The sequence below is a fragment of the Symsagittifera roscoffensis genome, chromosome 2, assembly GCF_963678635.1.
Source record: "Symsagittifera roscoffensis chromosome 2, txSymRosc1.1, whole genome shotgun sequence".
Taxonomy (NCBI): Eukaryota; Metazoa; Xenacoelomorpha; order Acoela; family Convolutidae; genus Symsagittifera; species Symsagittifera roscoffensis.
In genome coordinates this window covers 269,743-294,463 of record NC_087063.1, presented here as the reverse complement: position 1 = coordinate 294,463, position 24,721 = coordinate 269,743, and the positions used below count along the sequence as shown (strand labels likewise).

The 24,721-nt window shown below is 39.8% G+C and overlaps 2 protein-coding genes across 3 annotated transcripts in view; both read left to right on the top strand.

Moving 5' to 3' along the window:
- LOC134838896 (transmembrane protein 209-like) overlaps positions 1-22,104 on the top strand; it is a 30,606-nt gene extending 8,502 nt beyond the window's left edge. The window contains exons 2-4 of the mRNA XM_063854201.1: positions 17,799-18,066; positions 18,808-19,094; positions 21,263-22,104. Coding sequence (XP_063710271.1) covers positions 17,799-18,066; positions 18,808-19,094; positions 21,263-21,889 — 1,182 coding nt within the window. The 3' untranslated portion in view covers positions 21,890-22,104. The remainder of the gene's footprint in view (positions 1-17,798; positions 18,067-18,807; positions 19,095-21,262) is intronic.
- Positions 1-24,721, top strand: part of LOC134840661 (DNA polymerase epsilon subunit 3-like) — a 138,480-nt gene that overhangs the window by 110,284 nt on the left and 3,475 nt on the right. Inside the window, exons 2-4 of one of the 2 annotated variants that reach the window (XM_063856628.1) lie at positions 22,157-22,232; positions 22,454-22,539; positions 22,833-22,951. In XM_063856628.1, the coding sequence (XP_063712698.1) occupies positions 22,167-22,232; positions 22,454-22,539; positions 22,833-22,951 (271 nt within the window). In that variant the 5' untranslated portion in view covers positions 22,157-22,166. Of the gene's footprint in view, positions 1-22,154; positions 22,233-22,453; positions 22,540-22,832; positions 22,952-24,721 lie in introns of both variants that reach the window. The other variant, XM_063856629.1, reaches the window with a different exon arrangement.

Sequence of the window (24,721 nt, the reverse complement as noted above, 5' to 3'; positions counted from 1 at the left end):
CCAGCGGCGGCAACAGTACAAGAGCTCTGCAACCTGGCACGCAAACAAATGACAATTAGAGACGTCTGTCGTAATGAGGATTACCCAGAAGATAGTTTCAATGAAATCGGAGATACAGTTTCTCACAACCTAATCAGTGCGTTGTCAAAACTAACAACAGCCCAAGAGCAGATTGAGAAACAACTCAATGAAGTACGCAGTGAGCTATCGGACCAAAGAAAGATGATCCAGTCACGACCTCAAGATGGTAACGGAAACACGCAGCAGAGCCCTCAACTGAATAGCCAAAACACTGGTGGGAATAATAATCAACCCCAGCAACAACAAAATCATGGAAATAATGCACAAAGCCAATGGACTGGACAGGGCGCAAATCAAAATAATACATCTGGCCCTAATCCAGGGAATGGGTACCAAGGAAATGGACAACAAGGATACAATCAAAGAAGAGGTAGATTTGGTAAAGGAAAAAAGAACGGACAGCAGAGAAATGATTGGGGATACGGAAACCAAAGTTTCCCCGGATTCCAAAACACGCAGTACCCTCCACAAATGTTCCAGCTTCCCCAACAAATCCCTGGAATGCAACTGAACCCATATTTTCCACAAAACCAGAACTACCATCAAGCACAACAGAATGCCCAATTCCATCCAAACCAGATGTACCCCCAGGGTCAACAAAACCAGCAGCAACCAGTGATGACTATGCCGCCACATCAGAACGCCACGTTTACCCAACAACCCGCCCAAAACATGATGCAGCATGTAAATACCCAAAATCCCGATGCATCTCATACTTCAACCGTCAGATCCGGACCTAAGTTCTGCGATCACTGCGGAAAGTTCGGACATACAGTGAGCCAGTGCTGGCATAAGCAAAGGCAAGACGGACAAAAACAACAACAACAAAACTTTCCGTTCCAAATGGAACCAAAAAACTAATTCAGCCACAGAGTCAGTCAGTCAAATCATCCAAATCACAAAAATCACGCAAATATCGAAAATCAAGCAAATCAAATACCCAAGACGTACACAACAATGAAAGAATTGATCTATACGCAGTCATCCCAAATGAAGGAACAGTGCTAACTTATATGAAAATAAAATTCGCGCCAAGCCTTCAAAGAAAAGTACTGATCGACACAGGGGCATGTGCGAATGTAATTTCGAAACAAACGTTTGACGAAATTAAGAAGGAAAAGACACTATTCGCACCCTATAAAACGGCAGCATCAAGCCTCAAGCAAGTGCGAATGGCAGGAGGCCAACTGGTTTCAATCGAAACTGAAGTAACTATTGAATTCCATATGGCAGATATGAACTTTACGGAAACGTTCCTAGTGCTGAATTCGGCCAATTCAACAATCCTGGGAAACCCTTTCTTTAAAAAACATCATATACACGTCTGCCCAAAATACAACTTACTTCACTTTCCAGATTTGACTCTTCAAATCAATGAAATTAAGCCCGTCAATGCACCTAGACGCACCAACCGGGTCAAAAAATTCCCATTGGTGCTCACTAAGAAACGAGTAATCGCACCCCATCAAACAGCCATAATCGAGTGCCAATTGCAAGATGTCACGACTGACATGGCAAAAACGACGGGAATAGTAGTTCCATCACAGGAACTCGAAGAAAAGTGCGAATTAGCAGTAACTTCTTCAATCAATGAAGTCAACAAACAAAACATCGTTTATGTCACAGCATTTAACATGACGGAACATAACCTAACGTTGCCCTTCAAAACCGAAATCGGGAAATTTTCGATCCTCACGCTAACCGAATACGAAAATTTAGTACAGATCGAGCCGCAAACTTTGGCATTAGCAAAAATGAATCAACCGGATAATGTCGAACTCGGAATTAACGAAATAATTTCAAAAAAAACGAGCCCGTCATTAGCTTCAGAACAAAAACCGCCGCCCGAATACGAGAAATTTTGGTTCCCGACGCCTGAAACGTGCCCTAACCCGGAATCACTCCCTAGTATCCAGAGGGAAATCTATGACCAAATCCTTTATTTTCAAGGTCTCGAGAAAATTGAACCAAATAATAACATTCAAGACCGGATGACCTTTTTGAGTAATTTTCAGTGGGCGAACTCAGTATTGACAAATGATCAAAGGTCAGAAGTGGAATGTTTGCTAATAGAATATGCGGATATATTCGCCAAACACAGATTCGACGTGGGCTACAATTCCGATCTAAAAATCAAGTTGACACCCGAACATCAACGCCCACTGTATACTCAAGGACCACCCACACCGATCCAATTAAGGAATGAACTGACAATTGAACTAGCTCTGATGCACTACTTTGGACTAATAACAACACTGTCACACTCTAAATACAGTAGTCCGTTGTTTGCACATAGAAAGCCATCTGGAAAATTGCGGATGTTGATTGACCTCAGGCGGATCAATCACTCAATCAAAACTGACTATATAAACAGCAACTTTCCAATATCAAACATGACCGACGCATCGAATCACTTTGCCGGAAAGAGTTTGTTTACCAAACTGGACTGTTCACAAGCATATCATTGTGTACAAATGGCAGATGACCTTTCGGTCCAACTTTTGGCATTTAACTTCGGGTCGCGGACGTACGCCTACAAATGCCTAGCCCAAGGTCTAAGTAAATCTGTCACGGGATTCAGTTCATTCATCCGACACTACCTCGACCCCTGCCTAGCAGCTGATATGTGTACACAATTCATGGATGATATAGGAAGTGCAGTGAATAACTATCAGGAACTAATCCCCACACTTAAGAAAATATTTGAATGCATCCGAAAATCAGGTCTAAAACTATCACCAAAAAAATGCGAAATAGGAACGCAAAGAATGAAATTTTTAGGAAACGTAGTAACACCACAAGGAGTTACACCTGAAGAAGAGAAAATGTCCACATTTCTCCGCAAAATAAAAATGCCAAGAACAGTGAAACAAGTAAAAAGACTCATTGGGTTTGTACAGTTTTTTAGGAACTACATGCCGAGTCTTGGCGAAAAACTAATACCATTTTACAAACTGTTAAAGAAGCAAATCGATTTCGAAATAACAGAAGATCACTATAAAAATCTAGAAACTCTCAAATCAGATCTAATACAAGCGACCACTTTGACGCTCAGATTACCCAAGCCGGGCCTGCAGTATGTCATACTTTGCGATGCCAGCTACCACGGCACTGGATTCGTTCTAATGGTCGAGGACTACGTCAAAAACGAGAAAAACGAAGAAACCAAGACGTACGCACCCGTTTCATTTGGGTCCCGTCTCTTTAATACAGCTCAGTTGAAATTTTCAATCTACTACAAAGAATTCTTAGCCTTATATTTCGCACTGGACCACTTCTCGCACTACATCTGGGGATCAGCCAAACCAGTGATCGTACTAACCGATAATAGAAGTTTGACGCAGTTTTTCCAAGCAAAAACGATACCCCCATCAGTGTGGAATTTCCTGGATCGAGTGTTATCTTTTAACATAATCATCGCACACATACCAGGAACAGCTAACTACGCGGCAGACTTCCTGTCCCGAATGCAAACAGACCCGTCTGCTTCTCTTTCACTAAAACTTACTGATAAAATACCAGTACGTGAAATATACATTGAATCGACAGCAAGAGTACCAGACGCGTCCATGAACTTGATTCAATCATTAGAAGAAGCATTCTCCGAAATCGAAGATATCGATGAAGCCCTAGTAGCAAACCTGCAGAAACTAGGACTCTATCAAGCATACCTCGATAAACGAACACATTGTGTCAATAACGGATCAATCGAACCCAAAGCACTGGTTCACTTGAAGAGGCCAACGATAAACGCGATAGATTATCCAGACCCAGTGGAGTCATCAGTCGAACTCGATTCCAAAAACCAGCCTATTGACAGAAAACGTGAACAAGAGAAGGACCCTGACATTGACGAAGTCAAAAAGTGGATGCAGTCCGGCGAAATAGCAGACCTGACATACGCGAATAGTCGTCTTAAGAAATACGCCAAACAGTTTAATAGACTTGAGCTCGAAGACGAAGTTCTGCTTCGCAACTTCTACGACGACACCGGAAAAATAAAGCACAAACAATTTTGCCTGCCGAAACATATGTGGAAAGAAGTAATCTTCAGAATTCATAACTCGATGACAGGAGGACACATAGGTATGACCAGAACTACTGAAGAATTCCGAAAGAGATTTTATTTTCCAGGATTTACTGAATTCTTAGTAAACACTGTCAAAAACTGTCTGACGTGTCCCCAATTAAAGAATGCGTCTAGCAAACATCAAACACCACCACTGCAACCAATTTCTTCGCTACAATCCTACCCAGGTGACATGATGCAAATTGATATAGTTGGACCAATAAAGTCACCAGTTTACAAGTTTGTCCTCACCGGAATTGACGTCTTTTCAAAATATCTGTTCGCGGCACCGATGACAAACGCAAGCGCTGACACGGTAGCAAAAGAACTGACGAAGATGTTTTTCATGCACAGCTACGTGCCAAAAAAGATACTCTCGGACCTGGGAAGTGTGTTTACGTCTAAATTAATCCACGAACTCACAGGTCTTCTAGATATCCAAATTGGCCATGCAACGCTTAAACATCCACAAACAATAGGATTAATAGAAAGATCCCATGGAGCATTGAAGCGGATCCTCAAACTAAACACGGACACACAATGGTCAGACTGGCACAAATATGTACCACTTGCAACCTTCATACATAATACCTCATACTATTCGTCGATTGGCTGCTGCCCAAGCACCATCTTCCACGGAAGAGAACCAACGAAACCCATTGACCTTCGATTCTCGACAAAAGCCTTGGAAATTGCGACGGCAGAAGCAGACTTTGTGACAGCATTACAAGATGCAATGCTCGAAAAATTCAAAGAGACTAAAGACAATCTTGTCGCATCGTACCATCGATACAGAGGATACTATGACCAGAAAGCACTAGCTCAACCACTAGAAATGCACTCGTTCTGCCTTCTCCTAAACCCTCTGCTGACCAGTCAGTCCGACAACAGAAATAAGTCCCTGCAAGTCTGGCTTCCGTTGTACAGAGTAGAGAAAGTGCTTACTAACAGCAACTACATAGTCCGGAAAGTCGGAACGAACCATACGCAGTGTGTACACCGAATTCGTCTGCGGCCAATCAAACCACAGCACCCACCAGAAGACATCGAACCAATAGACCCAAAACAATTTGTGATCGACCCTTCGCTGGGCAAATACAGGAGCGAGCCAGGACTGTTTGATGACTACTTACCTCGACTGCTCGAAGACGCGCAACCGCAGAACGAAAGCGGAAAGCCCCAAACAGCCACGACGACCATCAGATTGACGATACCAATTGGAGGACCACGAGCACCAGCACCGCCACCACCGCCCCCTGCAGCAGTGATGGCACCACCGCGACCGCCACCACCAGCTCCGCCACTAGTACCAATCGCACGACCACGATCGCTATCTCCACCTGACTTCGAACTGGAAGCAACCAACCCACCTCAGCATGAGCAACAGGAGGCCCTCGAAGAAGTTCACATGGATGGAACGGGAACGCCAGAACCAGGACAAGGACACGACGATCCTGCCGAGGAACAACACGTACGAGAACCACCGCGAACGAGACGCAAAGCAGCAACCATAGCACGTGACAGGATTTATGGACAAACTGGATTCAGCAACGACGTACGATACCACCCGATACCACCTCGGGAGATGCACCCTCGCAAATATGGTCTGCGAACAGTAGATGGACACGAAGTCGCTCCGGTTGCCTTTAGCTCAAGATCTAAACGGAAAGAAAACCAGGAAAAAATACGGCAACAAGCAGAAGAGGCAAATGAATCATTCCCTCCACGAGAACAAAAGAAGAGCATCATAAAAAGCAGCCTTAAACGAGCAAAACAGGGAAGGAGGCCAAGTGATGGAGTCGGAAGCAGCAGAGACTCGATGAATTCAATCCAAGAAACAAATATCATGTTTGGCACCGGAGACCTGATGCACTTCCCAGGCTCCATCGCTCATTGTGTCTCGAGTGATTTCCAGATGAGCAAGGGAATAGCACAGCAAATTTGCGATGCCTACCCAGCATTACAGCCCACGTTGAAGTCGATCGAAACACCGCAAGTTGGGGCCTCAGTATCAATGCATATGCCTTCTCAAAACAAAACAATATTCAATCTAGTGACAAAAAAGCAATATTTCAAAAAACCGTCCTATTATGACCTCACACGCAGCCTACGCTGCATGAAGAAACAGCTAATCGAACAGGGCATCAAACAAATCGCACTCCCCAAGATAGGATGTGGACTCGACAAATTACAAGAACACTCAGTTTTTAACATCATCTACGACATCTTCCGAAAAAGTGACATCAAAGTCTTCATATATGTTTAAACAGCTTCCCGGCATTGACAATGATCATTAGACGACCAATGAGGAACAGGCAGGAAGTCGGCTCACTAGGAGAAGTCAACTTCGCGAGATCTCGAAAAATCCACCTGTTGCCCATGTTTAAGCATTACGAATAAAAAGTTTCTGCTCCCCCCAAAAATTTTAGCTAACGAAGAACCAATTTTTTTGGGCTCAGTGATCATTAGACGACCAATGAGGAACAGGCAGGAAGTCGGCTCACTAGGAGAAGTCAACTTCGCGAGATCTCGAAAAATCCACCTGTTGCCCATGTTTAAGCATTACGAATAAAAAGTTTCTGCCCCCCCAAAAATTTTAGCTAACGAAGAACCAATTTTTTTGGGCTCAGTGATCATTAGACGACCAATGAGGAACAGGCAGGAAGTCGGCTCACTAGGAGAAGTCAACTTCGCGAGATCTCGAAAAATCCACCTGTTGCCCATGTTTAAGCATTACGAATAAAAAGTTTCTGCTCCCCCCAAAAATTTTAGCTAACGAAGAACCAATTTTTTTGGGCTCAGTGATCATTAGACGACCAATGAGGAACAGGCAGGAAGTCGGCTCACTAGGAGAAGTCAACTTCGCGAGATCTCGAAAAATCCACCTGTTGCCCATGTTTAAGCATTACGAATAAAAAGTTTCTGCTCCCCCCAAAAATTTTAGCTAACGAAGAACCAATTTTTTTGGGCTCAGTGATCATTAGACGACCAATGAGGAACAGGCAGGAAGTCGGCTCACTAGGAGAAGTCAACTTCGCGAGATCTCGAAAAATCCACCTGTTGCCCATGTTTAAGCATTACGAATAAAAAGTTTCTGCTCCCCCCAAAAATTTTAGCTAACGAAGAACCAATTTTTTTGGGCTCAGTGATCATTAGATTATTACCCATGTATTAAGATTACAGGGGGAGGCTCACTAAGAGATCTCTACTTACTGAGATCGGGAAAACTAAACACTCCACCAGATCCCACCTACAGCTCTTGAAAACAAGTTAAAACCGTAATAAATTGAAAACATGAAATTACATTTCGAATTCGAACAGAAATAAACAAGTTATGCGTCAATTTTTTCTCTTCTCTAAATCGCTAACAAGAGGGCACTTAACGTATTTGACTGCCCTCCTCTTATCAAATGGAATGGAGTCACAGATCACTTTCCACGTCTTCTCAAACCTCTGGCGTGGGATACGTAAACCGATTGATAAAAGAGATGAGCACCCCGAAATATTCTTGACGGTAATAACACAATGAAGCCACCCATAGGGAAGATACACGGTATCACCAACTTGTTGAATACAACAAAGCACCGAACTCTTGTGAACGATCAACTGCTGCATCAAATCCGTGCAATCGATCACCTTATCTTCTAGCTTCCGGCCAACATTACCGGGTTTGGTCAAAACCCAAACCTTCTCGCCGGCGCCATACAGCGTGATCAAACTATCTAGGGTTTCGTCACAATCACTGTGGAAGCGGGTGAAATTTTCACCCTCAGTGACAATCAGATACCCGTAGGCTCGATCTGAGATTTGCGATCCCTCTGGCGCCCAACAATTCAAAAACGTAGGCCTCTTTGCTACATCTTTGTGCTGAAGACCCATCCACATCTTGGCTCCCTGCGGGCCATCATCTCGAGTATCTAACACGTCAAACGTCCGTATGGCACGATCCGCATACACAAGACCATTTACAAAGCGCTAAAATATATATTATATTTATATAAGCCTCCCAACTACTGTAACTGCAAATGAAACCAGACACTACGCACTCACCCTTCGATTTTTATCTGCATACTCCACGGCCACGAAGTCGCGTAGAATGGCAGGCTCCTCACGATTGAGACCATCATAAGAGCTCAAATTCACCACCTGAGGCAGGCTCTTCGTAAACTCAGCGACGGAATGCAGCTCAGAAAGACTGTCCACCGCAACCGATCGGGTCTTCCGCTTAGACGCGGACGAACTTGAAGATTCAACATTGCGTTTCATTCAACACAACTGAAAAATTTCCCAATCATTTAAAACGAGAAGAATCCGAAAAAGGCAGACTTATTTCCTAGCATTGCGCAAAATAAATGAATCAATTAAAATACATAATTATTCACGAAAGCGATGACAACAGTTAAGCAATACGTGACATAGCCTACCCAAACTCGGAGTATCTAAAACGAAAAAAAAAAACCGCATGAGCACTCATCACTGATTTTATGGAAAACACTGCGAAAAAGTATGAGTATGAATTAAAAATTAAAACAACATTAAAATTAAAAAGCTAAAACAAGAGTAAAAGTCCAGACTAGAGTTCCTAACACAAAATCAGTAAACAGCTATCTACTTCCTTGCATAAAGAATGCATGCTACAACTAGCCGCAGACAGCATAGGAGGCCACAGAGCAACAAGGCGCTCCACAGACATACCCAGAACCACGAGTCCTCTTCCGTTGTCTCTTCCACAATTGGAGGGCACGCCGACGACAACTCGGCCCAGCTACGCCGGCCCGCAAACTCGACATAACTGCCATTGCGGCAGCACACAACAGTAAATCGGCCAAAAGGCACTTCAAAACACATTTTCAACTGAAAAAAAAAAAAAAAAATTCATACAAACATTCGTACATCCATTCATTGCTAACATAAAAAGGTCACTCTACCTGGGCTACTCACTCAAAGAGAAAAACAGAAATAGAAAAGCTAAAACACAGAAATTAATGTTATTACCTGATCTACAACTTAAAAAAAATGGCCGAAGCACAATGGCCTCGGGAAAAATAAATGAAATTTTGGGCATTAATTAACCCCTATTTTGATCTTGGCCCGTTCAGAGAACGGGGTCATCTCCCCCACTCGTTTCGGTAGTGGGGACACCAGTTATTAAATTCATACAGTCATACAATTATAACACAAAGTCGTCATTTTACCTACGTTGTTAACTCAAAGGAAAACTTATTTAACAAATCTACGAAAGAAACATGTTCGTTCACTTCAGCGCATCTTTGACCATAACAACTAACCTTTAGTGAACAAACATGACCAGATGAAGTATTCGGTCATGAAACTTAGCAAACATTAAATCACCAAATTTAGAAAATACAGCAAAACATCTTGTTTATACCGCAGAAAATAAATACCACAACGCCCACACAACGACACGAAGCCACAATTTGAATTAAACAAATTGAAACTTGACGACAACGGACCAAGAATCTCACTTGCAAGCACAATCATATCAATCAGTTTAATGAACCACGAAAACTTTCAAGACCTCGTGCAAACTATTCAAAATTCCAGCTTGCTTTCTGACACGACGTACAGCATTGACCTAATTGGCTTCGGCGATCCTAACGTAGACCACATATCGGGAGAAGTTTACTCGGTCTTTTCTTGTGAAGACCCTTTAGTAATAATTATCATAGCATACACCGTAGCCGACTTGCGCATGATAGTTACCTGTCGACCGCAGAACTCACGGCGATTCTTACATTGCAGACAAACGCTTATTTCGATCTCGATGACGTCAATTACTCTGTAATTTTTGAACTACCGCAGTAGCTTTTTCCCAAATCCTCGCAACCGAAATGAACAACTCTCATCCGAAATGTGAAAAAATGAAAATCATTCTGGCATTTCTGCAAATCAGTCACGTTCTCGCAGCTTACGAGGAGGCGCTTTCATCGGGGATAATATTTCACAAAGAAAGCAAAATATTGCTCGCCGAAAAATTTGTGCACGTACAATTTCTAGTTCCCTTCCCAAAGTACAACTTTACGCTGAAAAGCGAGATTCGTTAACTTTTGGACAAACTCTCGGAGCAGTGGCGAACACCCTCAATAGAGTGCCCACTCGATTTCTCAACAAACTTCAACACAACCACCGACCCGTTCAACCTCAACTGGCTGGTGGAACTAATCGAGAACAAGGTTCAATCGGCAAAACAAGAAGTCGATCAGATAAAAACTGAAACAGCAAGATTTCTAAATAAAAACACTGAAGAGCAAAAACGAACCCCCAGGGGAGCCCCGATCATAGCGGCTGCGGCCATTGCGGGAATTGGACTCTTCGGATCTGGAATTATGATGGGTAACTCGGATAGCTGCGGCATCATGGGAATCTTTGGCTCATGTCAAGACCAAGCGCGAGCGAACGCAGAAAACATAGAAGCACTGGAAGAATACTCAATGGCCCTGACTGACTACGTAGCCGAAGTTGAGACATCCTCCAACGAGAAGTTTTTTGCCATCTCAAACGAATTGGCTGAGATCAAAAATATTCAAAAACAAACCATTGAAAACCAGAACAAAAATTGGAAAGTCGTCCAGGAACAGTTCGAAACAATACAGGGAAACTTCCATATCCTACGAGACTGTACTCAAACTTTGTTCTCAAACCAACAATTGAACTTTAACTACGACACAGCGTCATCTTTGCTGGCAGTCTTGCACGCCGACATAACCAGTTACAAGGCAGCTTTATACGCGTTTAAGTCAAACATACTTAACTCCATACCCACTCTACTGGATAAAAGACTCCCAATGTCCCTTGTTCCTCGGGAATCTTTACTAGCAGTTATTGATGCGGTGTACAGAAGCCAGAAGGATGAGGACCATCGCTTGTCCCTCGCAATTCCACCTAGCGACGTGCACTCATATTACGATGCGAAATTATTGCGAGATGTTTTAACAGTCGAGGAAGGCATACTACTGAGCTTGGCCATACCATATGCGTCAAGTCAAACAGCCTTCCAAATCTATAGAGCACATGTAGTACCAATGCCACAATCGGACCCAACCGAAGCTATTAGATGGGTCACAGAAGGCCCATACTTAGCGATCTCGGAAGATTCCATGGAGACCACTGTACTCACCAAAGAACAGTATGCCAATTGCTTGGGAACCTCGACATACCGAATCTGCCACCAAACAATGGAGACACACCTAGGACAATCAACATGCCTAGCAACGTTATACTTCCACTCAACATTGACAGCCCTGACAGTCTGCGAGACTGAAAAGATTCTTCTCCCAACGCCGGAGAAAGCAACCAACCTCGGGTTTGGTATCTGGCTAATAACATCAGCTAGCGCTGCGTTCTCCCTCAGGGAATATAGTTTAGATGAACTAAATACTCCAAAAAGAGAAGAACACGCCGGTTGCCATATTTGCCTGATTACTCTAGACTGTGGGACACAGTTAATCAGTAAATACATCAAGATCCGACCCGACTTAGATAGCTGTGACAAGATCCCAGCTAAACGCATCGATGTCAAGCTACCCGACCCTCTACACCACCTGCTGTCCGAGCTACCCGAAATTTCAGACCTGCCCTATTTCGAATCTAAAACGGAGGCAGGAATCAAACTTCTCCGAGAAGTGAAAGCCAAGCTTATCGATAGCCCGCACCTTACAAAGGTTGACCAACTAAATGCAATTGCAAAACCAATTGCACACAACATGAGACTCCTGAAGCCGTCACTCGTCGACAAAATGGAACAGTATGTACCCCTGAAAATGTCTCTGACGTTGACGCTAACAGTATTTATTGGGAACCTGCTTCTTCACGCTCTCGCCATCTACCTCTACCACCGATTTGCCATTTTCAGAAGATTGACCCCGAAGTTCCTGAAAGGACAGGACGGAAACATCGCTCTTCGACCGGTTCTTTCAGTAGCAGCAACTGACAGGCACGAATTCCAGAAACAGGGATCCAAGCTTCGTGAAAAATATATGGTACTGACTCAAACGGAATTGAACGATTATCAAACGCCAGTCAACCGATCCAGACTAACGTCCGCCTGCTCTTCTATGGGGAACATCAGTAAAAAACAGGAATCACAGGTTGACGTGAACGAAATTAGAGAGGAGAGTCTAAGCCAAATTTGACCAGTTATTGGCATTCATTTAAATTCGTCCTATCTATCATCCCTGACTGACGAAGTGGCTTTCATAAGTAAACCTCGCTTCTCCCTAACAAGAGAGTGAAACTGTAACATATATTCTGGGACAACCTCTTGCGTATATTTGAGTTCCACACAAATCTAGTTTCCAATATCGCCTATTTTAGTCTAGTTAAATTTCTGCATAAATTTATTAAGTGCTCGTACAACTCTCACTAGACATCCAAATGTAGTAAATCAATCAACATGCTCAGTTAAGTTATTGATTCATCTATCCACCAATCTGTGCCTGGCTCAATAATTAACCGTCAGGAAAGAATCAACAAGTGTGTAAGTGTAACATAGTGCTACTCGCCTATGTTAGTCATTCTTAACTAGTTACCATAATTGGAGTATATTAAATATTCAATTGCTATTCTAAAAGTCAATGTGAAAGTGTTAGATGATATTTGCTTAATGTAAACAATAAACTGATGAATGTTCAGTAATATTGAGAGAGCCATTATAATCAGGAGCTCGCCAAAATTAGACAATTTAACTAGTAATACTCACTTTTAATTGAACAGAAAGCCAGTTCCTTGGAAGGTTGAAACTGACATCACAAAGCACATCCCTGAGTTGAAGATTCACAAGCCTAGACCGCACATCCAACACTCGTACATACTCCAACGCTCTAGAATACGAAACGTCCCTTAACATAAATCAATCGATTATAGCCAGTAACGACATATAACAGGCTCCAGCTCAGTTTATGTCAGGCAAATAGCAATAGGGTTAGACTTTAACTGATCAATGAGTTCTCACAATTTGTCTGCTAAGGATTGTAAATTTTGTAATATGGATCTCTTTAAAAAATACCCACAATGTCCGTGTTGATCTACTTGAACTATTATGCATCTTATTACAGAAGCCTTGTATTAAATTCATTGTAAATTTGAAAACTGAAAAAATTGTAAAGTAAAACAAAAACCAATACCAGAGAGAAATAAAAAATATATTCTATGATGAAGTCCCGACTCAATCTCTATCGAGAAAACAAAAATAACTGTGGAAAAAATCATTTTTCATGAAAACAAATCAGTTATTCAGACATAGATCGAGACATCACAAACCCGTCCAAAGTTTGCGTGAGAAATCACGAGCTCGCGGGTTTATTCCAGTTAAAATTTTATACAAAAAGAGACAGAAAATTACCTACCAGACAATTTTTTGAGAATCCTCAACATTGTCAGGAGCGCCTGAGAAATCGAAGGCTTGCTGAATTGTCTCTCTTTAATGAAAAATAATTTAATAACTTTAAACACTAGTAGTTTGATTAAAGAACAAGAAGTAAAATCAGTAGTTTTATTTTTTTTATTTCATCTTTTTATTTCATCAAAATATCTATTTTATATATCACTTTGCGTCAATTCTATTAGCTTCGACAATTTCAGTTCTGTTCATTCCAATAATTAACTCATTTACAGAAAGCAAACAAACAAAAAGACAACAATGACCACGCATTCAGTTGTGCTTGTGTCTTTTAATGCTGGCCATGGTGTGTCTTACTTTGTCATCTCGGAGTTTCCCCTCTCTCTTGTTAATGCCATGATATTTTTCGCTTAACTGCGTTTTCAATTGTTTCAAGACTTCTTTGTCATTGACTTAGCGAATTCTTCTTCAAATTCATGAGCTCGCAGTTTGAATTTTATACCAAAACATTTCCATATCAACAATTTCTATTGATCCATGAACCAAAATCAGCATCCATGACAATAATTTTAGAAAGTTAAGACTAATTCGGGATTGATCTCGGTTAAATAAATTGTTCAAATATATCTAATCCAATGATATATTCAGTTAACAAATTTTTTCTGAAGTCAGGGATGTTTTTGCTCTGGAATTGCTTTAATTTCATTGATATCGTGTTTAAACGATAGATTTTTGATACATATGTTCTTATATATTAAATGAAAGTCTGAATACACTATGGACGCAATGTTTAACTAAAAATGCTTAAAAATTATTAGGAGACGATGTTTAAAAGGCTATCGAGCGTAACGCTTAAGAATCATTCAGAGAAAGATGAACTAATTGCAACTTAAAGGCTAGAGAGTACTTGCCTAATTTTTTGTCCAAAATGTTGCGTTTACAGATTCATTTTAGTCTGAAACGAATCACTTTAAAACAGCAACCTCCATGCAAAGAAAGAAACTTTTTGCTAACCGATTCGGTCTATGAAATAACTTGAAATAATTCTAAGTTTCATAGCTTCAAAAGCCTGCTTAGAAAAACTGAAATTTTTCGCGAACCGATTTGGTCCAAGAAAAAACTTGAAATAATTCAAAGTTTCATAGCTTGCTTCAAAAAACTTAAAAGTTTTCGCGAACCGGTTAAGTCTTGTAATAACTTGTTAATTTAATAGCTTTAAAAGCCTGCTTAGCAAAAAACTTAAAGTTTCCGCGAACCGATTCAGTCTATGAAATGAATTGAAATAATTCAAAGGTTCGTAGCATTGAAAGCTTGCTTAGAAAAACTGAAACTTTTCTCGAACCGATTTGGTCGAAAAATAACTTGAAATACTTCAAAGTTTCATAGCTTGCTTCTAAGAAAATTTCAAAGCTTTAAAAGCTTGCTTAGAAAAACTTTTCGCGAAACCGATTCAGTCTATGAAGTAATTTGTAGTAATTTAAAATTTAAAAGCTTACTTAGAAAAACTTAAACTTTTCGCGAACCAATTCAGTCTATGAAATTAAAATGTAGTTTTTAAAGTTTCAAATAGCTTGCTTAGACAAGTTTTTTGTGAACCGATTTGTTTTATTAAACATCTTCAATTATGTCAAAGTTTCACAGCGCGAACCGCTTGCTTTGGAAATAAGTTCGAAATAATTCAAACAAAGTTTCATAGCATGCTTCAAAAAACTTAAAAGCTTTTTGAAGCTGGATAAACATTGGGTCAATGTTTATCCAGGGAAAGCTGGATGAACATTGGGTCAAACACAAATATAACCGTTTAGAGTTAATTAGATTTTCAACTAGAACAAAGAAAAGCAGTCTCGGGGAAAACTGGCAACCATAAGTGGATAACATAGAAGTTCGGTACCCTGAGTTCTATGAAGAAACAGGATGTTTAGTTAATTTCCCGGAGATTGTTCAAGAGCGTTTTTGGATTCCTAGAAGATGCACGGCCTCCCCTGGTAACTAGGATGTCGGATCGAAATAAATATTAGCTAAGAGTTTTTGGATATCTAAGAAAGAGTATATTACCTCTGAATGAGACTTCCCTGGGAGGGCGAAACTTTCATAAGATAGCTAAACAAGGTTCTTGGAAAGGTTTCTAGGAATCGCTTATCTAATGAAACTCAATCAGACAATCAAAGCTGAAGGATAACAAACAGATTATACTTATGCAGAAAGATTACGCTATGAGAGCGAACAGTTAGTTCTCCATGTTAGTGAGAAAACCGTTGATATTGAGTGTCGTGTAATTGGCTATCAAGAACAGGATCACAAAAGGCATGTAGAAATTGTCCAGCTAAGTGACTATTACGCGATTTAGTCAGATAATTGAATTACATCGACTCAAGGTTAGAATCCGGCTAATTACAATTAAAGTAGTTTTGAGGTACTTGCTCGTTGATAGATTAAATAGATGATCAGTAGTATAATCCGAGGCTAAATACCGCATTGCATAATTTGTGATCAATTGAACAAATTGCGTTGTTAGAGAAAGTGAATTGAGATTCAAGTCAAGTGAATATCGGCAAGAAGGGAGTATATCGACGCATTGAATGCATAAGCGAATCTAGTAGCGATTGATATCGCATCGGATGGTATTTTTGTCCAACCTAAGCAAATAGAAATGCTACGTTTGTTGGGATCTTTGAATCGGTAGGCTGCGGTAGCAGTATAATGTCATAGATGATTTGACATTTGATTAGCAAAAAGTTAACACAGTTGATGCATTTTTAAATCATCAAATGAACCAAAAAAAATGAGTTGTTTCAAACAGCAGTAAAATGATAGAAAGCTCAGTTTCAGAAATTTTCCAACTCGCATTTGTTTTGAAATGTATCTCGCATTTTTGTTGAAGTGCAAACTTCATACAAAATTTGGCTTTATGATTTCCAATTTATTATTTTATGCTACTTTCGATGCATCGAATTGGCAATTTATGAGCATATGTAGCTGTTTTATTGGTGGCTAGTTTTGGGCATATTAAGCATCCGTGGCTGAGTGGTTAGCGCGTGGAACTCACATTTGCTAGGTCGCAGTTTCGAATCCGATACTTTTGCTCACGAGTTTTTGCTCATTCAAGGCCGATTTCTACTTTTTCTGATTTCACTTGAGAGAGCTGCTTTTTAGTAGTGTTCTCGCAAGTTTTCGGGAAGCGCAGCTTTGCCTCTGTGTCATAATTAGTTTGCTTGTAAATGACTGCTAGCTTTCCTGATTGCATTGCACTCAAGCTTTGCTCGACTAGTTAGAAAGAGCTTATCAAAGCGAGCCTATCAAGGGGAAATTTGTGACACCCTTCGATCAGCCGATGAAGTCTGACCATCAACATAACCCTTTCGGGTTAGTTGATAACACCTTGCCTTAGAGTCTCTCACTGTAGTATGGTTATAAAGATGAGAGTATCTGCGGTGACTGTGAGTCGCAATAAGTCATTCAAAGGAGAAGTTCTTGAATTTTACAAAATACAAAACACATTTATTTTTTTTTGGGTTTTTTTTAATCGATCAAGGCACAATGGTAAGGATTTACCGGTTGCTCTGATCGCCATTGGAAGTTCCTGAAAATTGAAATATCTCTGAAGTTTGTTGTGATGATTAGTAATTTTGCATGTTGAAAAGTCCTTTGAGGTTGAAAAACTTTACCATGGTGCGAATACCACACCACATTTCTTCCTACTTCATCGTCGGATAATAAATAGGAAATTCTTCAATATTTTCAATAATAATGTTAACAATAAATTCAAATCAAAAATATGTTTTGTGTAAAACCTATTCTAAAAGCTATTCAAAAACATAGTCAAAACTGCTTTTTTGCCACATGCAGATCTTTTCTGTATATTGCTATTTGGTGCAATAGTCTGATTTTAGACATCGGTAAGTCCCTCTGATGACTTCTGGCTTACTGATTTGTTCTATGTATTCCACGCATTCAAAAATTTATATTTGTCTTGAAGTATTTCGCTACAACCTTCTGGAAAATGGAGTGGTCAACGTACAACTTGTTTTAATACTTTTTAATTTTCAAGCTATCCTGATGGTTATTGTATCTTTCTGATGCTGCGTGTTTCGTCCTGATTGAGCAATCCTATCTGTTTTTTCATCTTTCAACTAGCGTTTTTTGAAATAGTGAATTAAAGTTAGTGTGCTACAGTCAAATAAATACTTGGTATATAATTTGAGCGATTATGTATTGTTATCTTTGCATTAGCCAATCAGATGTAAGGAATCAGTATAACTTAAGTTTATGTTGCTTACTTGTTTCTTTTAGTCGTTCCACTTGTGCCCGATGCGTTGTCTCTCTTCGCCCCTCAGTAGTCCCCAAAGGTGGACAGACACCTCGCTCACTTCAGCTGCAGCTGAGGACAAAATAAGCGACGTGAAGGATTTAGAGAAGTACCTGAACAGTTTCTACCAGCAGGAGGCCCACACAATCGCTGCCCTAGAAGGAGCCACACTCATGCATGAGTCATCTCCATCGGCCAGACAATTGAGACAGTTGCCCAATGACAATTACCAACTAAGTCAGCCGGTCGAAGGTGAGAGTTATAAACTAAGTACTGAACAGATAAGATCAATTTATTTATTGAGCTGGTTTGTAATGATTTTAGACCAAGTTTCAATACAGCAGAAGTTTAACAAATCCCACCTTAGTTCAAATTTAGTGAGAAGTCGGAAAGAGCATATGCAACTATTAAGTTAAGAAGAAGTAGTAGAAAGAGTTGTCAGCTATTGACGTCATTCAAAACCAAGTATCTCGCTTCAAAGATTGGATTCGTCACCACAATCATCATCAGTTTGTTCGACGCCATCCTTCTCGGGATTTCGACGGAGTGACTTTATTAAGAGTCGATGAGCGTAGTTCAGATTCTTTTATAGGTTGTGATGATTTCATTCAATTACGGAAGAGAAAATGGCGCAAAAAACGTGATAGACTTCTAGTTTCTAAAGCGGAATTTGATTTTCACATATCAACGGAATAAAAACACTGCCTAACTATCCAATTTTCTCAAATTGAATGATTTCGTCAAAAAAGTGCCAATCTTAAACTGTTCTTGAAATTCAAAGAGCTTTAAGGGCCTCAACTTTTTTCTTCTAAATTTGAAAGATGTTTTCAAAAAATAAGTCATTGACACTTTTCCAACTGTCTACGTTTTCGGTTTTCATTCGGGATTTTTTTCTGGCTGTTCTGTTGCTCTTAAAAGAAGATAATATCTATGGGAACAATGTTTGATTTTGCGTGACAATGTAACCATCGGATGTGTTGCTTGTTGTTGCAGGGGGCGAGGGGGGCAAGAGTGGCCATTCGCCACTGAACAAGTCCTCTCTGGCCTCTATGATGAGTAGTTCGGAAGTGGTGCAGTTTGGAGGTGTGCACGGACTGGACATAGGAGACAAAGTGCAGCACTGGGTGGAAAACCTGAGAAAGTGGATTGCTGCGTCTGTCCTGAAGCCACTCGTCAAGTTAAGTAGTTCTAGTTGTTGTTGTTGCTATGAAAAGAGTTTCCTCAAACGGCATAAGTTCTCACTTTTCAGAACTACATTTGTTCATAAGAATGGAAAACGTGTCAACTACTTTTCAAGGTGATCGTTTCCAAACAAATGTTGACTATCATCTATGGGAAACTGTGCTTTTCTCAAAACCTGCGGTGCCAAATCTCAGATTAAGGGTTCAATCGAAGAACAAAATGTAGGGGTATCTACTGCAGAAGTGGTTGCTAATTTTGGAGAGCAATCAGCTACGGACTTTAATTTCCTATTTTGGAAGTTTCGACCGTTTTTAAACTACCCTGTCAGTTCTAAGATCAAGGGTTCAATCGAAAGAACATACACCATGATTTTTCTTTGCATAGTGGCTACGCCCATTTTTTTGTAGAAAAGTAATGTTAGATTTAGCAAATGTCAAAGTAAAATCGCAAGCTGCAAGGATATCCCCTGCATAAGCATTTTTTCTCAGTTTTGCTAAGGAATCTGCTATAGATTTAAGAAATATTAGACCTTCTGGCCCATTCTGAAATTGGGAAATCAATCGAACAAAAAATGGTGATATGTTACACTAGGTGGTAATTTTGAGTGTAGTGCATGTATTAAATTTGAAAACTATAATGCATAATATATTCATTTCATTTTCAATCAATTATACTACTACTAGGATATTTTTTGTAAATGCATTACTACAAGATGAAATACTATTCAAAAATTCAAATTTTACGCTTTTGCCAAAAAGTTTGGCTTTTGAAAATAAATAAAGTGCTAAGTAAAACAAAATGCGATGTAACTATTCAAATTGAAGCTACCACCTATTGTAATATGTCACCCAAAAAAATTTTAAGAGTGATCTCCAGTGCAAAAACATTTTCTCTGTATTTTTGTCATGGTATCAGCTGTGGACTTGGTAAATGTCCGGTGTTTGACATTTTTGAGTCATTTTGAAAATTACGAGTTGTCATTCGTATCATTACATTTCCTTAAAATCCGTCAAACAGGTACCTCCAGCCTTAGCTGTACCATAGATTGCTTGCAAGTGACTTGGACTAGATGCGAGAACGTGAGACTCTTAAGCTCGATGTCGGAGGTTCAATTCCGGCTCATTGAGAAGTTTTGATTTTTCAAGGCTTAATTTTACCGTTGCTTCTTTCTGCTTTTAAATTCGCAAATCTATGTTCATAGAGCTACCTAAATCGAGGATAACATCATTGATGTATCAGCAGAAATGTGTGAACGCGGACCTGTTTATTGTTTAATCACCAATTTTTAATGAGACAGTAGTATTTAGGATTGGTGATAAAAATGGGGGGGGGGGGGGGGTGTAGTGATAAGATTATAGTGTCTTTTCGTTTATAGCCGAAATGCATTCTTAGAAATGCTGGGCTGATATTCCGAGGTTTGAATCAACTTGGAAATTTTCATAAAGTACGAATAAAACTTAAAATTTCATTTGGGCTCAGTTTAATGAATTTTTTTGGAGAAAACGGCAAAAAGGAAAAAGGAGAAAACGGCAAAAAGGACGAGCAAGTCTGAGGCTTAATTAAATAAACAATTCCGTTTTGAACAGTCTGATTTAACTACTTGCTTTTTCGTAGTAATATAAATCCAATTTTGAATGTTGAAAAATTTTACGTTTTCATTATTTAGGGGGGAGGGGGGTATAACCTAAAAAAAACCCAGAATATGTGCCGATAAGCTTGCGCTAATTGCTTTACTAAGACGAGTTATAAAATTAAGCGTAATCTTTCATTGTTTTAAATGTCGCTTGATTTGTTGAAGACTTGACTAAAATAAAACACGATATCTGAGTGAACGAAGTTGAGTAAACAAATGTTGATATAGCAAGCGCAAGCCGACGCATTCTTTTTTAAAAATTTAACTGGCTATTTTCCCTTATTTTTCTCTGCCGTAAGCAAGTTTTTGAAAAAACTGGCCAAAAATGCCATTTTTGGACACTTTTTTTGAACATTTAAAACCTTTAAAATCGCATTTTTTACGCGCTTCTCAAAGTTAGTATAGTTTCAGCCAAGGGCGCTTAGAGAAAAATTTTAAGTCGGCCGGGTGAAGAAGAGTGTTGTAAAATAGTAGGAAAGGGGGACTTTTTGGGTGTTCGAATCAATGAGAAAGAGTGGTCGCCCCCCCCCCCCCCTAAATCCGCTACAGTATCTATGTAAACGTGAAAGCATGTTATTTTTAGACGTTATTTGAGTGGGTTAGTGTTAGGCTATAATATGCAACTTGTTCTAGGCAATTGAGGATGCGAACAAGCTTCTTGAGCAGAATGGAGTGACCGAGGTAAGACTGGGCAGATCCAATGTCAGCTCCTTTGCTCTCATCCGCCAGCAGTGCAATGTGAATTTGACTCTGCTCGAAAAGGTCATTCCCTACCTACACATGACCTCAAACCAGGAGTACCTTTTCCAACGCCTACAAACCCTCGCACGTGATTCTTGCGTCGCCAATTTTAACCATAACGGAGGAGCCAGCTTCAACGGACAGAAATGGAACGAGAGTTGGCCAACTGATGCTGATATTGTTCTGCATGTTTTCTTCACCTATTTGGACCAACATGCAACTTCACATGCTTCTTACGTCACTGAGAATCGACTGAAGTCGCTCTTTTTTGTGCCAGCAAGTAGCCTTCAGAAGATGTTGAAAGATAACAGGAAGATAATGCTGGCTCAAATATCAAACAAACCACCCACTTTTGGGGTTGTGTTCAAAGACAAGCTTCTCCAAATACCGGATGGAAACTACAATGTTTTCCACTCTTTGCTCCTCTTCGTCTTTCTGCACGATCGTCATAATTATGGAAAACTGGATACGATCTCGTTGGGCGCTGCTGGCATCAATATATCTTGGATATTTTCATGATCCATTTCCGGCAGATGATATGTTTGACTGGCTTGTGTCATGTGCACGATCTTTGTTTTTGTTAAGCTTTTCGTCTTGAATGGATTGCAGTTTGTCCTAAAATGATTGAGTAATACTTAAATGTTTAAGTTGTGTCGGAGTTTTCGTTTCTGTTTTAATTTTAATTTTTTGATCCAATAGTTTCACTTTTCAAGTTCATATCTATTTGGCAGCAAGTGAAATAGTGGGAAAATAGAGGTTGGCTTCTTTTATGGAATTGCATTTTAGATGGTTGTAAATGGCAACTCGACCAGAAGACTTGAACCTGCCTGCGTCTGTGGTGACGAAACTTGTTAAGGACTCAGTAAGCTCTTTCTCCGTCAAGCCAAGCCTGCTTCCATGCAACAATGTTTCATCGCTAAATCATCACTGTTTCAATTAGGCTTTGACCAAATACATACGGACATATGAGAGCCCTGAACTTGATTATAATTGGATATATTTTTGGAAGCTTGTGCGAAACTTTGAAATGGTTTTTATATGACTATTGTTCAAAAATGTTAACGTTTTCCTTTCTTGTTGTAGTTGCCTGCACACGTGAATGTGTCGAAAGAAGCGAGAACTGCGATTGGCAGAGCGGCCAGTATTTTCGTCCTCTACACAACAGCTTGGTACGTGTCTTTGGGTTGTTGATCCCTCCTGCTGTATCGAGTTCGCCTGCCGTCATGAAAGAATAATTGATGTTTGCCACTTTTCTAAATTTTAACTATTATCGTTCGCTTATAACTCTTTTGTCCCTTTCTTCATTAGTGATGGGAAGTTTTTTTCTACTTGGATTTAACGTGACGTTTCCTCGTGTTTTTTTACATAGGTGTAACTCATTTTTGAACTGTTAAAACGATGGCGGTTTGCATCAAGTATATTATGTTGTATCTAATGCTCTTTTGTGCGTGTGTGTGTATAGTGCGAACAATGTGGCAGTGGCCGAGAAGCGGAAGACGATCACCCCCTATGACATCCTGAGTGCCATGAAGGACATGGAGATGGACCAGTTTGTCAACCCCCTCCGCAAGTGCCTAGAGGGTGAGTGAAGCAGAGCATAAGTCACTTTGTCATCTTATATGCTATGGTAATGGTATGGCTGGTGGTAGGCCAAAGAGCCGAAGAATCAACAAACCGAAAATAGGATTACCGTTCCGACAAGCCGAAAATTAATGTTGTTATACAACATGACAACATATTGTCATTGTTGTGCAATTATTACCTAATCCTGATGCAATTTCTATTTCAATATATGGTGGATTATTGATTATCCGTCAGTGTGGCTGTTGCACAGTCCATGTGAGGCACTATACAAAACTGAATCTATCGCGTCCCGCATATAAAACTGAATAATTTGGTCGCTCTTCTTAAGTTATCTAACCGGCATTTACTGCTTGTTAAAGCTCCAAAGGAATCACTGCATTCAATTATTGTTTGTTAGTCAGTGTAATTTATTAGTACGAACCTTCGTTTTTTCTTACTTACTCAAATAAAAGTTCTTTAAAAGTGTTCACTTTTTTGGTGGCGTTTTTGCTATAATCACGATCTGTAGCATTGGAAATTTCATAGCACATGTTCTGTGCTTCCTGGTTCAATTGTGGCTATTGTTGTGATTTAGCAAGCGTCCGTGGCTAAATAATTAGTGCATGAGACTCTAAATCTTTTGATTGCAGTAGAAGAGTTTTCGCTAATTTGAGACTTTTTTCTATTTTCCTCATTTCACTTTATAGAGCTGCTGTCGTGTTCTCGTTAGTTTTTGCGACGCGCAGCTTCTCCTCTGTGTATTTATTTAGTGAATTTGTTTGTGAAATCGACGTTCAGCTCAATTTTTAAAACGATTTTAAAATGGTTCTTCGCCAATTTTTTTGTGGTTACTAAAGGTCGAATGAATTTAACGATAGTAAATTACTATTTGCATGAGAGATAAAAGAAAGGGCTTAGACCGTTCTCTGCAATAGCCAATACGCAAAAAAGTGTTTTTAAACAAAGTATTTTATGCATAATGATCACCAATTAATGGAGCAACTTTTTGCAAATGTAATTTATTCCTCATCAAGAAATTATTAAATATTTTTTTTTATTCTGAACCATTTTAAGAAAGACTCAAGCTAAGTTTCGTACGGAAAACTATCATGGAAATCGTTCAAGAACTCTTCCCACTAGCGAGGTTGCGAGCGTTAGTGTATTAGTGGGAACCTTCTTTTTTTCTTACCTAACTCGCAAATTGAAGTGTTCACTTTTATGGAAATTTCACTGTAGCATTCGAAATTAGCTACAAAAAGCAGGGAACAGGTGGTATGCAATTTCGAATGCTACAGTGAAAGTTCCATAAAAGTGAACACTTCAATTTGCGAATTAGGTTAGAAAAAAAGAAGGTTCGTACTAATACACTAACGCTCGCAACCTCGCTAGTGTGAAGAGTACTTGAACGATTTCCATGATAGTTTTCCGTACGACATTTAGCTTGAGTTTTTCTTAAAATGGTTCAGAGAAAAAAATATTTCATTCTTTCTTGATGAGGAATAAAAGTAAACACTTCAATTTGCGAGTTAGGGTAGAAAAAAGAAGGTTCATACTGCTAGTTAGTTTATTAGTATGAACCTTCTTTTTTCTACCCTAACGCTCGCTAGCTCGCTATTATTATTGAAAAACACTAGCTACAAAAAGCAGAGAACTGATGGTATGCAGTATTTGTCAAAAAATTAAGCGTCCGTTGCTGAGTGGTTAGTGCGTTGGGTTCATCTCTAGCTAGCAGTAGGTTTGAATCCGAGACTTTGCCTACTTTTTACTAATTCAAAGCTTATTTCTGTT